The sequence below is a fragment of the Sapajus apella genome, unplaced genomic scaffold (genome assembly GCF_009761245.1).
Source record: "Sapajus apella isolate SASKATOON/1434 unplaced genomic scaffold, GSC_monkey_1.0 scaffold26, whole genome shotgun sequence".
NCBI lineage: Eukaryota > Metazoa > Chordata > Mammalia > Primates > Cebidae > Sapajus > Sapajus apella.
The window spans coordinates 22,637,367-22,654,040 of NW_022436966.1; the positions used below are offsets into that span (position 1 = coordinate 22,637,367).

At 37.5% G+C, this 16,674-nt stretch overlaps 1 protein-coding gene across 31 annotated transcripts in view; it reads left to right on the forward strand.

The window, feature by feature from the left end:
- The window catches only part of NRXN1 (neurexin 1), a 1,131,792-nt gene that overhangs the window by 518,404 nt on the left and 596,714 nt on the right, over window positions 1-16,674 (forward strand). For all 31 annotated transcript variants that reach the window (XM_032292205.1, XM_032292206.1, XM_032292219.1 and 28 more), the window contains one exon: window positions 12,011-12,133. In XM_032292205.1, coding sequence (XP_032148096.1) covers window positions 12,011-12,133 — 123 coding nt within the window. The remainder of the gene's footprint in view (window positions 1-12,010; window positions 12,134-16,674) is intronic.

Consider the following 16,674-nt stretch of genomic DNA (forward strand, 5'->3'; position numbering starts at 1 on the left):
CCTAAGCCAACTATTTCCTTTGGACTTGGAAGTTACTGACTTCTGGCCTTAGGTCATTTTGTTCTGCTAGGCTGTATGCATTATCAAATTTATTTTCAATGTAGCTGAGCAAAAAAACTGTCCAAATAATTATCCAGATAATTGAGTTACTCAAGTTCTCCAACTGTAGGGGCTATCAAATTCCATCCTGCTAAATATGAAAACAAGAGGACAGAGTTTTCTTTTTTATTTACATTTCTTAGTGAGTGGAGGTATTAAAAGTTGATGCCATTATTTTTCATCAGCTACTTGGCTTAATTTAATATCAAGAGATGTTTCATCTACCATTGAAAAAAAACCCCACAAAGTTTACACAAATAAGCCCATTCAACAACTACTTAGTGAATGACTATTATGTTCAAGGCACTGAGCTATAGGACATTTTTCTGAGATTTTAAACTCATTGAGTAGAATATAATAATGACAACATAAAACTGATGATAGTTACTATTATCACTACTATAATTGAAAGCTTACCATAACTCAGGTGTTGTTTTGAGTTATTAAGAAGTATTAAACACATTTACATTGTTTCTAGTATTAGCTTATGTGATAGAGGAGAATATTGAAGCTTGCAGAAAATAAGTGGGTTGCTCAAGGTCACACAGCTAATAACTTGTAGAACCAGGATAAAATCCAGCAGTCTGTGGGTCAAGAAATAAATGCAATAGATTTAGTCATCACATGACTATTTAATTTTTCCAGTGTATTTTTTAAAGTTTATAAAATGCCTTTCTTCTGTTATTAGTGTTTTTTTTTTTTTTTTGAAAAACAAACATCAAGCTTAATATCTGACTTTCTCTCATTTGCTCAAAGTAAATGAGAGATGGGGATGAGTGTTTTAACTGGGGATGAGTATTTCTGGTATTTTTAGCATAAAGAAATATGTCTGTCCTGAGGACTCTATCACTTTGCTTATTAAAAAAAAAAAAAAAGAGGCAAATATCTCCTTATAAGGACATTCTGATTAGTTCTCAAGAGTATATCCTTGGCTAAACTGTGGAGCACTGAGGATGAATAGAGAAGGAAAAGAGAGAGGAGTTACATGGCTCAGCAGGTAGTTTTACTTCCTGGTTCTGAGGGTTATTGGTCTATCACCAAGCCCAGTTCATGATTGGCGCCTGGCCTAGCCAGCAAGCAAGCCCGAGACAGATTCTCTGACACCCCAGAGGCCTTGTCATTAAGTGCAGACACTCTGGGGAAGGTGACTCTACTATGCTTCTCACATTGATAAATAACGAATTTTGCCTCCAGCCTTGTCTGCACATTCCTGAATGTAGAATTTACTAAAGGAAGCTTCAATAATACATAAGCATAAAACTTATACTCCTAATAAGGACTGGCTTCAACAGCATACAACTGATGCAGTCACCCAGGGCCATATGCTGAGAAGGGCCCTGGGCTTGGGTTAATGCTCTACTGCTACCACCTTGAAATTTTTAATTTTGAATAAGGACTCCACATTTTCGTTTGCACTGGCCTCTGAAATTATGTGGCTCATCATGCCTCTAGTAAAGTTAAGAGGCAGAAAAAGGAGAATTTAGAAATGCCATTTACACTTCTAATTTTAATTTGTAATTAAATGTTCTAGCTGATTCTTGTGAAAAAAATAAAACAAATGGGTTTCACTCCCAAGCCAATACCTAGAAATTGAGAATGATAACATAGAAACCTGTAATGAGGAGTTAAATTTTTTTAAGTGGAGGACAGATTATTTGAAAACCAGAAAGTAACGGCAAAGTCACATAGTAGGCTGAAGGTGTCGTAATTACAACCTGGGAAACACATCCTCTCGTCATTTGTAGGTAGGAAGTACTGCTGCCAGGAACCATGACTCAGGCGTCAAGCAGTGGTAGCTCCTGCTTCTGTTTCTATCCTCTCGTCATTGTCATAATGACAAGGCTTGGCCCCAGCTTCTCACAAGGTCCTGCCTCACCCCAGAGACTATTGTTCCCAAAGTCAACTGCCAAATAAAACTTGTTAGTACCTGGAAAAGTTGATATAGGTAGAAGCTTAATTTTAAACAAAGGTGCATGCAGGCACACACCCACACCCACACCCACACACACACAGGCACGCACACACCAAGCATTTAATGAATGTTTCTATTCCAGATTTGCAGAAGAGGAAAGGCACTAATTTATCCTAGATTTTAGAAGTAAAGGGACTTTGCGATTGATTTGTGTCGTTTAAAGTAGCAGTCTCCAGACTTTTGGGCACCAGGGACTGCTTTCATGAAAGACAATTTTTCCACAGACAGGAGCGGTTTCAGGATAATTCAAGTGCATTACATTTATCGTGCACCTTATTTCTGTCATTATTATTACATTGCAATATATGATGAAATCATTATACAACTCACCATAATGTAGATTCAATGGGAACCCTGAGCTTGTTTTCCTGCAACTAGTGGGTTCCATGTGGGGTTGAGGGGAGACAGTGACAGATCACCAGGCATTAGATTCTCATAAGGAGCATGCAACCTAGATTCCTTGCATGTGCAGTTCACAGAAGGATTTGCACTTCTATGAGAATCAGATGCCACTGCTGATCTGACATGAGGTGGAGCTCAGGTGGTGATGTGAGCAATGGGGAGTGGCTGTAAATACAGGTGAAGTGTCTCTGGCTTGCCTGCTGCTCACTTCCTGTTGTGCGGCCTGGTTCCTAACAGGCTATGGACTGGTACCTGTCTGTGGCCTGGGGTGAGGCGGATCCTGGGTTTAAAGCCCTTAAAAATTGCTTTTAATTGTTTCACAAGAAAAGAAACAGCAATAAAAGAGTTAGGAGAATGAGTATTATTAAAGTTGTGTTAGAGTTCATGGCAATATTGAATCTAAAACTCAGGTCTCCTCATACTTAAATTCTTGACTACATTTCCATTATTATTTGTTTAATATGCAATGTAAAATCTATGAGAAAGGAGATTTTTTTTTTTTTGAGATGGAGTTTCGCTCTTGTTACCCAGGCTGGAGTGCAATGGTGCGATCTCAGCTCACCGCAACCTCCGCCTCCTGGGATCAGGCAATTCTCCTGCCTCAGCCTCCTGAGTAGCTGGGATTACAGGCACGCACCACCATGCCCAGCTAATTTTTTGTATTTTTAGTAGAGACAGGGTTTCACCATGTTGTCCAGGATGGTCTCGATCTCTTGACCTCGTGATCCACCCGCCTTGGCCTCCCAAAGTGCTGGGATTACAGACTTGAGCCACTGCGCCTGGCGAGAAAGGAGATTTTAAATTGCCTATTTGAGTTTGTCTTACAGAGGCTTGAAAACTATACCTCTCAAGCCAGCTCTCCGTTTTAATGAAGTTTTATTGAAACACAGCCACTCCATTTGTTTACATACATTTTATGGTTGCTTTCACATTGCAGTAGTAAAGTTGAATAGTTGCAATGGTGAACACATGGCCGGCAAAGTCAAATATATTTACTATCTGGTCCTTTACAGAAACAGTGTTTTGACTTCTGATCTATTAGAATGTAAGTTCCTTTGACTTTAACTTGGATATTCCCAATGCTGAGATCAGTATTTGGCACAAAATAAATTTTAGACAAAATTAATAGCATATGGGTGCCGTGAAACCCAGAACGAATAAGTAGTTAAATGGGATAAACAACAGACAAATAGGACCATTCACTTTTAAAATTTTATAATTCTCAGATGCTACCGTGCTGCAACTTCTCTTCCTAATTCAATTACCAGGTGCTATAGGAAGCTTAATGGTCTAAAATATTTTGAACACTCATGTATAAATATAGAACCAATTTATACGTAAAAGGTGGTTCTAGCCTTTCTTTTAAAAATTCTTACCTGTCCATTATGTATGCAGTTTGTTAGGTGATGGCTTTGGGGAAACACCGATCAAAATCCTCATGCCCAATAAATGGTTTAATTGAGCAAGTCAGATTAATCACTGAAATAACTAGGTAGAGTTTTAAAATAGAAATTACAATTAATATGTAAGGCAAATAAAGTGAACGTTAGAAACAATTGGTTTGAACTATACCAGAGAATACATATCAGAGGCAGGGTACCTGATAGAGATGGTTCATTTATGTAGTTAGCCTCTTTAAAATATACGCACCACTAGAGGGAGATCGCTACCTAAAGGGTATGTGGAGATGCAATGAGTTTAAGCTTGTGGCACACACATCTAAGAGTTTAAAAATCCAAATATAACTGGTATGGGTTTGGTCTTTTCAAGTTTCTTTACAGCCACATCCACCTTTCAGTCCCAGAGGCATCTGCCAATTTTGCCTCTTAGAGGTGTTTGCTTGCATTGCTTGAAGGGTTCTGAGCTTTGTTTTATTCCTCTCTGTTGTTCTTCAATACATTTTCCCTCTACATTTGTAAACCAGCATAAATTGTTCACAAGAAATTTGCACACAAGGCTTTCTAGCAAAAAGAATCCAAATTTAGTATCGTGTACATCTTATTTTAACCCAACAAGATTAAGCAAGTCATTATTGATCTATTTCAGATCCCCTTGCAAATATATTTTACATTCATTTTTATATTTAGGGTGAATACTTATGAATTAAATAACCAAACACAAATACAGGGAAACCTCAGGTTAAAATGGCAACTGTTCCAAAAAATATGACTTTGGGAGGACTAATTTCAAAAGATTAGACTATGCAGTATGCCTGTTCAAATAAAAACTGTGGCTGTTTCTCTCAATATACATTTTTATATAGTGTATGGTATATTTGACTGTCAACCACTTTTGAATGGTAGATCCTTTGGTGGTTTGCAGATCCCATGTACTGTTAGTTACTGTATTTTTCATAAAAAGGAGGGAAATTCATTGAGGATACACAAGGTGCAAAGCACCTAACACATCAGATTTGTTATATCCCTTAGTCTTTACAACAAAACTATAAAATAAGATAGGCATTATTATCCCACATTTATAGATGATGGAAAGAAAGCTCAAAGAAACTGACATACCCAAGCCTAAGCCACCGTCAAATGCAAAACCTGCATTCAAATCCAAGTTGATATGACTCTCAATCAAGTACAAGCTTTTCTTATGATACACGCAGATCTCCCTTGAAATATGTGAGAATCTACATTTGAATCAAATGCAAAGAGGGATGCAAAAAAACGCACGTTTCATCACTGCTTCCAAAACTGTGTATGGCAGTCAGGTTGTTTGTAGATTGTACTGATTCTGCTACGCAAAGCAGGTGGATTTATTTAAAACATATTTAGAACAATATTATTGAATATATATAAGTCTAAGTAGGGAAAGGCATGACATGCAGAAATCAAAGAATGTTTACTTTCTCTGACTCTGGCAAGACAATAGATAATCCATGTTAGAGAGGTCCCGAATAAGTTCGAGGCCCAGACATTAACTTCACCCTGCTAATAGCAAGGAAGACAGAGGCAAGACAACTAGTCATCCATGGAGATGTTTATAAAAGGAGAGTTGGACTAAGTAGCTCAGCTTCCCTTGAATGCTATTCTTTCTTTATTCAATATAGTCACTTAGTAGTCTGTGCTCCAATACTTTCAAATATAATTCTTAGTGATTAATGAAATAGTTGTAAACGTAATTAATTTGGGAAGAAATCCAATATACAATTTTTTAAAAAAGAAAAAAACAACTAAGTTGTTGAAATGCAATAAAAATCCTGAATCTTGCCTCCCTAAGGATAGAAAATAAGAAAAGCCAATCTGTTGCATAACTCATATGACATAAGAGGAAAAGATATACCAAATCTTTAGGAGAGAATATATGAATTTAAGCTTTGTAATTAAGGGAGTATTGGGAATGCATGCTAGAGGGATGATAATGTGGACAGACTGAAACTGGCAGGCCTTGATATACATAATACATGATGTTCTGCAGAAATAGCTTCTAATTCATAAGCCACAAAAGTCCTTTTTGTAAATCAAATGTAATTTTAAAATCAAGGGGTTATTTGAAAATACTTTTAACAAGCCTTGGCTGGAGTTTTCTGAAAAAGTTATTCTTTTTTTAAAGGGAAAAGTAAACCCCCTAGTTGAGGGGGTTTCTCTGTTTGAAGCTGACTTTCAAACAAGGGATTCAGAATCCAGGGGTTCCAGGTGACACCTCAGGGGCCAGGTTAGGCTGCCTCTCTCTCTCAGCAGGGCAACTTTTCCTTTATATGGTTTCTCTATTCTTTTATGCAAGATTATTTGAGGAAAAGAAGTAATTCCACTAATTCAAAATAATGAGAAAACCTTTGCCCCAGCTGAGCTCCTGGATTTTCACATTGCACAACCAAACAGCCATACTTAGCCTGCATAAGATGAGCTTAGGGAAATACTGAGTCAGATTCCCTCACATTGTCCTTCCCTGGTTTGATTCTTTGAACAGGTGAAAGAATAACATACCTTAAGTAAAAGAAAATGTGCTTTAAAGATTACTTCATTATTTCCCCTCATAAGTTTCTGGTCTACAATTTAGTGTTTAAACTGAACTTGGCCATAAAGCAGGGGGATATCCTGGTACACAGAGAAGTATGTTCTTTCTCCTGCTTGATCATTTACTGATTAATTGGTGTGGTATTCTGTGAATGTTGTCAAAAAAAACAAAAACAAAAACAAAAACCACAGTTTTCACCATTTAAAGTTGACTATACAAAATAATGAACACATTTTCTAGCACATATAAAAATTGTCTGCTGAGTTCCTTTGAATTTAGTAATTTTGGGGTGGAAGAGCCTCTTTAAGGCTCTGTCTGCTCTCTGCTTACCGTGCCAAAACAAAAGTGATGAAATTAGTAATAGTGATAATAAAAATAAAAAAATACATTTAGAGATTTTCACTATAATATTGTAGTTTGTCATGTAGCTGCAAGGTGGTTTTGGTCCTTCTAAGAATGAAAATATTTTGAAGCTGGCTATAGGAAAGTTTTTAAATATACTTTTATTTAGGATTATCATTTTACAGATAAAAATAAGAACGGAGAAAATAAATGTCATGCTCAAGGATGTTGATGACAGACTAGGGACAACATCCAGTTTTCTTTACCACTCGCTCCCATAAATACAAATTATTTTGTTCTGGGACTAATATTTAATGAGACATAAGAATCATATTGATGTGGAATGGAAATAAAAGTCATTGGCAAATATGGTTATTAACATGGCCAAAAATCTACCCTCTTTTGAGTAGATCTCTCTCTATCCCTCTCACACACACACATCCACACAGATACACACACACATACACAGACTAACACACACTTTCCTTTGTCCGTACCATGCCTCAAGTTGGGGTTAACTCCAACCCTTCTTAGGATTTAATCCTAGAGATGTGTGGAATTTATGGATGAGTACGTTGTGGAAGAACATCAAGTTACACTGAATTAAGGAAAACTGAAATGTTTATTGCTTATATTTCCATCTGTTATCAATAAGTTTTAGCTACAGGGTCACCAGCAAACCCAGTGAATATCACCACCCAAAAAACAGTTATACCGTAAATTAGGTCAAACTCTGTTGAAAACAACTGACAGGTTTACTAAACTGTATTCTTGCTTGACTTTTACCTTTGCTATAGAACAAATAGCAGTCAGTGACCAAACACAGACTCACACTTTGGTATAGCTTGAGAAATTCATTCTAGATCAGCATTGTCTAATGAACAGAATAATTTTTTAAGAGTTTGTTAGTGCTGGGCGTGCAGTGGTCCACACCCGTAATTCCAGCAATTTGGGAGGCCAAGTCAGGTGGATCACTTGAGGTCAGGAGCTTGAGACCAGCCGGGCCAATATGGTGAAACTCCGTCTCTATTAAAATAAAAAAATTAGCTGTGTGTAGTAGTGGGTGCTCGTAATCCCAGCTACTCTGGAGGCTGAGGCAGGAGAATCACTTGAACCCGGGAGGCAGAGGTTGCAGTGAGTGGATATCATGCCACTATACTCCAGCCTGAGCAACAGAGCAAGACTCTGTCTTAAAAAAAAGGAAGAAAAAAAATTTTTTTAGACTGAGAGCCTAGAGACCTAGACTCCTTAAACAGTTGTGACGATGGGGACATCATCCTAATGTCTTTGCACTTCACATTTCTTATTTGTAGATGATGATTGAATTTCTACACTTCTCATGTTCCTCCTAGTTCCAAAATTCTTTAATATAACATTAGCCTGCAGAGCTGAATCCTGACCTGGTCGGATGAAATCTTAGCTGTGGGCATTCAGCATCATTGTACCTCTTACACTACTTGCAGATGATTATCTGTGGAAAAGACCTTTTAATGAAAATAGAAAATCTCAAAATCTCAGTATTCTCTCTACTTCTCTCTGCCTTTGAGACTTAATAATTCACTCAACCCTTCTAAATCTGCTTCTTTAACTACAAAATGAAAAATTAATACCTTTAAAGCTTAAATAATACGTTACAGTAAAAATCAAGTGTAAAATTACAAATAAATCAAAACTCCCCACAAAACATAAGGAATGATGACTTTAAATAGAAGTAAGGCTGTGGACTTTCTTAAACTGTTTAAAATATTGCTCACTATGTTAGTGCACTTGGGCTGCGGCAACAGAGTACAATAGACTGGCTGGCTTAAACAACAGATTTTTTTTTTCCCCTCAGTTTCTTGAAGGCTTGGAAGCAAAGATAAAGTGTCAGCAGATGTGGCTTCCCAGCTGGAAGGCAGCCGCCTTCTCTTTGTATCCTCACATAGCAGAGGGGAAGCTCTGCTATTTCTTCCGTTTCTTGTGAGATCCCTAATCCCATCATGGGGTCCCACCCTTATCTAAGCCTAGTTATTTCTCAAAGGCCCCATCTTCTCATACTATCACACTGGGGGTTAGAAATTCAACATAGTGAATTTTGAGGGACGCACACATTCAGTCTGTAAGACTCCCATTAACGCAGGGGGAAAGATACTGGCACAATTGATGCATGGTTTGATATCCACCAAAGGAAAGGAAATACTGAAAGGTCATTAACACCTTAAAGTGACTATAATTTTGCCATTAAATTCATGGCAAGAGGATAGACTCTCAAATTCAAAATTTCAACAATGAAACCATCTTTCTTTAACAAGTTTGTGTATGTTAAATTCTGTGCGAAAGTGAAATTCTGAAAAAACTTTAAAGATAAGCTGGAATCTCTCCTCACTTTATGGATGGGAATGCCGAGACCGCCGGAAGTTCAGTGTGTTAGCAAATGGGTGATTATAGGTGGAGACAGGTCCTCATTGATGTCACTTCTTCTGTTTCATATATTTAGGAGCAGTCATTTCAGCATGTCTAGGTAGACATTGTATTACTTAGAGATTTACCTCCACCTTGACTTACACAGAGGGTGTGTAGGATTTGCTGACAGTGTGATCATTCTGTAGGGTGAAATGGGAGTCACCACGAGGAGCATCTTTTCTACCTCCTTTGTTCTGATATGGGGAAAGTGAGAAGTTAAGTTGCTAGCCAAGAAGTCTTATAACTAAGAGGCTGAATCGTGTAGGCAAAAGCATGCAGGCTTTGAATAAGTCAGGCCAAGGGTAAAGTTTGGTTTTACCACTTTTTAGCTGTGTGACCTGGGGACACACAGTTTTAGCTTTAAATAGGCATTCAGTTTCACATCTGCAAATTAATAATGTAAAGGTAAAACAAGACAACAGACAAAGTGCCTGCTACATAATAAGCACTCACCAACCCCCACCTTCTTTTTTAGTAGCAAATCATGGTCTAGCAACTACAATTCTTAACTCCCAGTCTAGTGCATTTTCCATTACACCTCATGTTGCATGGGTAGCATTGTTTTGAACTGAGACTATTAAGTGCCTTTTTAAAAACCTTATCTTCCAAAATCAATCTCTTCACAATTTTAATAATGCATGAAAGGAGCTAGAAGTTGGCCCACAGAGATTTTTACGAACCAAAGGGTTATTTTTAATTGGATTTTGTGCCTGTTGTTATGGAAATAGTTGTTGCATAGATTATGCATTATGACTTTACTGCAAGATCAAGCCCAGGATGGAGTATAACGATGATATCACCCTTATATATGCTTCTTTTCCTTGACAAAATGCATTTAAAAATGAAAAAGATAGAAGTAAAGCTGCTTCAAAAGCACGTATTTCTAACAAAATAGTACCTTATAAAAATAGCTCTAAAATGATATGTTCTCCTTTCAAGGATCAAAATGAAAGATGACCCTTACTGCCAGCAGGGTGCGAAGATGCTGCAGAGTTATTAAACACTTCTTTCTTCACTATTGAATTTAGAAAGAGTATTTTTTTTTTCATCCTGGAACTTGCTTTCAACATTTGATCTCTAAGTATTTTTGCGGTTGCTGGACTAGCAGGCTTTCTCTAGTGATGTAACCATCAATCTCTTAAAACTGTTGTATCTAGAACAGTTTTAAATTCATGTATCTGGATTTGTAATTTAATTTCCCTAAAGAAACAAAAAGATATAAATAACTGAGGCAATTCATCCTGTCAAATTTAGCTTATATCACTGGCTCATTTCTAAGCCTGAGATACACCATCCAAGGATACATGACTTGAATTATTAGTAGCACCAGAAGAGAAATCAGTAGGCTGGTCGATAGGCTGTGGTTCTGAAAGCAACAATGATCTCATGTGGATGGAAAACTGAGGTTTCTTCTACTTGGTGTCCTCTCTCTCTCCTCTTTCTTTTTTTCTTCTCCTTGGCCTGTATCTTTACTTTCTTATACATCCTCCTGTGATCCTTGGGCATTAATTGCTTTTGCTGGCAGAACTGTGGTTAAACAAATTGTGAACTCCAGTGCTAATTCTCAATCTGTTGACAGCCACGAAATTCAATGATATAATGCCCTTCATTATTTTAATGTACCAGCATATTTCCATACTTAAATACCAGGGGAAACATTCATTACCCAACAATATATCTTTAATGTTATTTTTTTCTCAATGATTCATAATGTCAGATTAGTAGAAATACTTATGTTTTAATAAAAATATCCAGTTATATTAAAAGGATTTTCCTTTGCTTTTTTTTTTTTTTTTTTGAGGTGAAGGATAGAGTCTAGCTTAGTCGTTTGAATAATGTCTACCAAACACCTTTCTGAAACAATATGTCTCTTCATTTAAATTTCATTTGCATAGGTTTATATAGATTCACTAGCAGTTCCTTTCCCAGTTATAATTCTTGCCCATTGCCCACTGGTAAGCCCTTGCCCTCCACTGTTGGTTAACACCACTACTTTTAGGTCATGCTCAACAGTTGGCTGTACCTATTTTTTTTTCTTTCTTTTTTTTCAGCCCACTTACTATGAGTCAATACTTATACCTACACCTACCATAAGTACCTCCACCACACACAGAGAGATTTGCAGCATAAAGGTCAATTAGTTGTAAGGTTTATTTAGACATGTTTTTTCGACTCAACTTCCATAAATTTAGGTGGCTGAAGAACCTAAGAACTTGTTGGGCACTGGAGGTACCTGATATATGGCAGCCATCACACAATGTAGTACCTTCTCCCAGAATCCACTGGGAGACTTATCTACTCACTGAAAATGACTAGCTAATGAGCTACAGTCAGATGTCTTCTGGAGCTCAGAGGTTACATGATGGCTAGATACTTTGTTAACAGAAAAGGGGTAATTAAAAATCAGAGTATTTATTTTTTTAAATGTGTGTGTAAATTTGGTTGGGTTCCCAGTGCTATATTGACTGTGCCTATTTATGACAGCAGGTTAATTCACTTGTTATAGATCAATGCATAGGGTTAAAGATTTTTAAATTGTCACACCTGAATGTTTGTAAACTTGTCATTTTCCTTGCTTGCTATGACTCTAATGGGCTTGAAAATTGGTCCAGCCCACCTCTCTTCTCTCTCTCCTTTCTCTCCCTCCTCTCTCTCTTTCTCCCTCTCTTCTCTCTCTCCTCCCTCTCCCTCACCTTCCCCCTTTCTTTGTCTCTTTCTCTCACTCTCTGTGAGGTTCATTTGCTTGACTGATTCTGAGTGTCCATAATGACTGTTTGGCATATTCTACAGGCAAAGGTCCCGAGACTCTTTTTGCTGGCTATAACCTCAATGATAACGAATGGCACACAGTGCGTGTAGTTCGGCGTGGAAAAAGTTTAAAGTTAACAGTGGATGACCAACAGGCCATGACAGGTAAACGCCCCATCCCCATCGTCTTTTGCTATGCTAACGCTTTTGACTCTCATTTCTTTTAGGTGGTTTTGCAAACCAAGGCTGTACGCAACTTGAAGCTTGTATACACAATCCATTTTTACTCCAACTATTCTAGTAACAATTTCATTAAATAAGCAGATTTTAGATGTTTTCTCTCTGAAATGACACTATTTCTGTCATATTCTTTGCCCCTTAATAGTGCAAGAAGAAATTATAATACATTTAATTCTTATGGCCTGATAAATATCTTAGTGCCTCATCAAATATTGAAGTCATTGTTTAGATGCCAGTTTCTGTTTCGTTTCTTTGTTTTGTATATACTTTGGCAATGAACAACTGCAAGTTCTACTTTTTAATTTCTAGCTAAGTTGATAGATATATTGGCATTCTGTCAGATGAAACGCTTTTTTCATTTAAAGCTATAATAGATCATTTTGGCCATTTAGCTCAGTTGGTTAAATCTAATATGAAAGATGTCAAGTTTAACCCCCGTTTTTAGATTCCTGAGGTGAGCAGTATGAAGGGCCACCCTAGAAACATAGGAAAGCCATATAGAAGAGGAACCCTTCTGCCTTTATTTACTTTGAAAACAACTCCAAGCACATGGCTAACTGGGATCTTAGCTTCTTTTTCTTTTTTCATAGAAGATAGCCATGTTAATTATTCTGGTAAAAAGCACAAAATGGTCCTTGTGCAATGGATATGTGTCTGTTCACTCAATTTTAAGGAGGTCTCTATGCCCAGAGAACAGTCAACTGTATCAATGGAGCAATATTACGTATAGGATTTTAAACTTTTGAAAGATTCATTCTTTAACTTAGGGAAGGAAGGCAAAAAAATGTACAGGGAAGAAGAGTATCAGCTGAAGATCAGTCAGCTTTGGTCTAGGACAGTTTTTTGAAGAGGGATGGATTGACTTTTAGATTAGCATTCATAGTTTGGACAACTAGGTTTTATCAAAAGGCATGGGAATGAACAGTTAGGGTCTAAGGTCACATGTAAGAGTTTGGGAAGAGGCAGCTGCCAATGGCAAGGTCTTGCCAGAACCACAGCACAGCATTTTTAAATCTCTTAGTGCCTCTTGAATATTACAGAGTCCTGTGAAGTAGATAGGGCACACATATTCCCATTTTGTAGATAAGGTAACTGGTACTCGAAGAGGATCAGTGAATTATGTTTCATTTGAATGTGTTACAAGATCTGAAGAGAGAACCTAGGTTTGTTTTTTGTTTTGTGTTTTTTGCTTGGTTGGTGTTCAAGTTACAGTCCATTGTTTAATATTTATCAATATCCTGGTAAGTGTGTGGCTCTGTAGTAAGTATTTTCTCTGACAATGTATGATATTATAAGGAGAATACATAGATACGTATAAAACACAGATCATTACTGAGGGTACTATGTTGCATAGGGTAATAGATGAACTACTCGATAGTTGACATGAGTACTTTATGGTCTCGGAGTTTAGAAGAAAAGTTGAGGAATTTGGCTTCAAGTATTGTTTAAAGCAATTGATACTATTTGATCTAGGCTTTAAAATGAAAGGATAATGCAGGAGAGAAATCCACACAAGAAAGAATGGTGCTGATGGGGCTAGAGTAATGTTCAGGGAACTAAGAAGATTTATATTGCTTCATGTAAGCTTATGGCAGTGGGCATGGCTAGAATGGCCTTTTGAGGCCGATTAGTTGGTGATCTGGATGGAGGAGTTCATATTTCATAGACTTTCAGGAAATTGGAAGTTGCTGCATTTAAACTGAAGAATAAACTGAGAAAATATTTTTGAGCAAAATTCATTCTGTGACAGTGTTTTAGATGGTCCAGGATGTAAAGTAGTAAGTCCTGTACTACAGTGGATGTATCGGGGATGAAAACAAAAGAATGGTGCAAAACATTTTTTTAAGAAATTTATTTTAGAAAGTTATTTCAAAATAATTTCAAATATACAAAAAGTTCCAAAAATATTACAGAGAACACTGTTATACCTTTACCATTGTGAACATTCAAGCCAATATGTTTTGACATTTGTACTCTCTCACTGTCTCTCTCTTTCTTTCTTATTTCTCTTAGCCAGTTGAGGGTAAGTTACATACACAATGTCCCTTTAACCCTAAATACTTCAGCATGTATTTATAAAAAATGGGAATATCCTCTTACCTAAGATGTGAAAGCTACTGACTTCAGTAAACTTTGCTTTGATACATTTTTCTATTCTGTCATCCACATTCCAGCTTTATCAGCTGATTTGATATAATCTATATGCTGTAAGCATGTTTCCCCCCCATCACAGTGTTCAGGCGAGGGCCAGCTATTTTTTCCCCCCAGTGGTCATGTTTCTTTAGCTTCCTTTAATCTAGAGCATTTCCATAAACTTCCTTTGTCTTTCATTACGTTAACATTGTTGAAGTATATACTCTCCTCCTGCTTTGTATTAAGATAAAGTCACTCATTTTGTGCTAATCTGACATTTCCTCATGATTGAATTTATATTTTCCATTCTTGGATGAAATACTGCATTGTTGATGTTGTGGACTCTGTACAGTAAGTATCCCGTTGAGGGTACATGCTGCCCATGTCTTTGGTGATTTAATTTGACCATTTGCTCAACATGTTGTACAGTTTCTCCATTGCATGATTACTATGTTTTCTCCCTTTTAACTAATAAACCATCTTTGGGGAAACATTAAGACAGTGCAAATATCCTGTATCTCTCTCACAATTTTGCCCTAGATTTAGCATCTGTTGGAGAGTTTTGCTTGATTCAGTCTTTACTATGAGCATTATAAAAAATGATTATTTTCAAACTCCAGCACTCCTTCCACATTTACAGTAAATGCTTAGCATTCTGCTGTAAGCAAAGGCCCTTCCTTCTCTCTCCCTTCTTTCTTTTTTATAATTTTTCTCCTTCCTTCCTTTCTTCCTTCCTTCCCTCCTTCCCTCCTTCCCACCTCCTTTCCTTCCTCTTTCACTCATCCCTCCCTCCCTCCCTCCCTCCCTTCCTCCCTCTCTTCCTTCCTCCCTCCCTCCCTCCCTTTCCTTCCTTCCTTCCTTCCTTCCTTCCTTCTTCCCCCTCCTTCCTTCTTCCCCCTCCTTCCTTCACTCCCTCCATCCTTCCTTCTCTCCTCCTTCCTTCCTTCTCTCCCTCTTTCCATTTTGTCAAAGTTCTCATGAAAGCCAACAATTCATAAGAATAACTCAAACTTGGTTTACATAGTACATAAAAGGTTTCCAAATGTGGCAATGGAAGCTTTAGATTGAGATTTTTTTCAAATATCCTAGTGGCCACTTGAAGCCACCCACAAATCACAGACACAATGGGAGAGTAATATTAAATTTTATAGCAAGTCAAAAATCACAGAATGATAATTTTTAAAACGAAAGTACTAGAGACTCTTCATGCAAAGTCCTACATTTTCCCCTGTCTTTAAGTTATAGTAATTCTATTAAGTCAGGTATCTGTTGAACACAGGGCAGTACATACTCAGGCTGTTCCTGGGATTGTTTGTATCTCACCTAGGGTCATGAGGATAGCAGTTGCCAGCAGAGAAGCCCAAGGAAGGAGATATCCTCGGTTATAGATGACAAGGGGTTGTACACATTATGTGGAATCCCTGACTGGGAAGTCACTGGGTTTCAACTCCTCATCTAGTCTGTCTAAAAAATCTAGAATTGTGTTTGTTATATCTGTGTGTGTATGCCCTTTATTGAACAACATTCACCATACATCCAGTTACTCAAACCTAAAAGCCAGACAACATTATTTCCCTCCTTTCTTTCATTCTGTACATCATTAGTAAATCCTGGAAATTGTATCCACATATTTATCTTTTGTTGATTATTTCCATTTCTGCTATAACTGCCCTAGTTCGCTTTCTAATCTCTTGTACCCACAAAGCGAATACGTGCCCCCCCCCCCACGAAAGCACCCACACACACGTACGTTGAGTGTTGAGTCATGGTTAGCCGCTGCTTCAAATCCTCCTTAGCTCTGAGTATCAGAAGCACTGTGAGAAATCTGGACCCTGTCACTCCTTTCCCTCCCATGTGAACCACTAACCTACTTGCTCCCAGCTCTGCAGCCATGCCTTCTAGCTGTTTCTCATCCAAAAGCCTTTCTTCCTTTCTCCCCTCTTCCTGGAATCCACCCTTGATTCCCTTTCTCCAATTCTTATCACGGCTTTCTCTTTTTAATTCTTCAAATCTAGCTTAAATATCAAATCAGCCTTCTTCTTTCATTTCATATTTACCAACACAGTACCCCATTCATCAAATTCGTAGCATTTCTTTGAGTTTTGTTATTATATATTTAAGTACATCCTTACCTCTTTTGTCTGCCTTTCCCCAGTAGACCATGAGTTTGGAGAAAATCGGCCCTTTCTGCTCCTCTCAACACTATTTCTCCAATACCAAGCCTAGCACTTGACACATATACCACACAATCAGTAATTTTAAGTGAATTAACAAGTGGATGTAAGGGAGGGTTATTTTGCTCGACATGAGAAATGTAACCTAACGCAGATCAC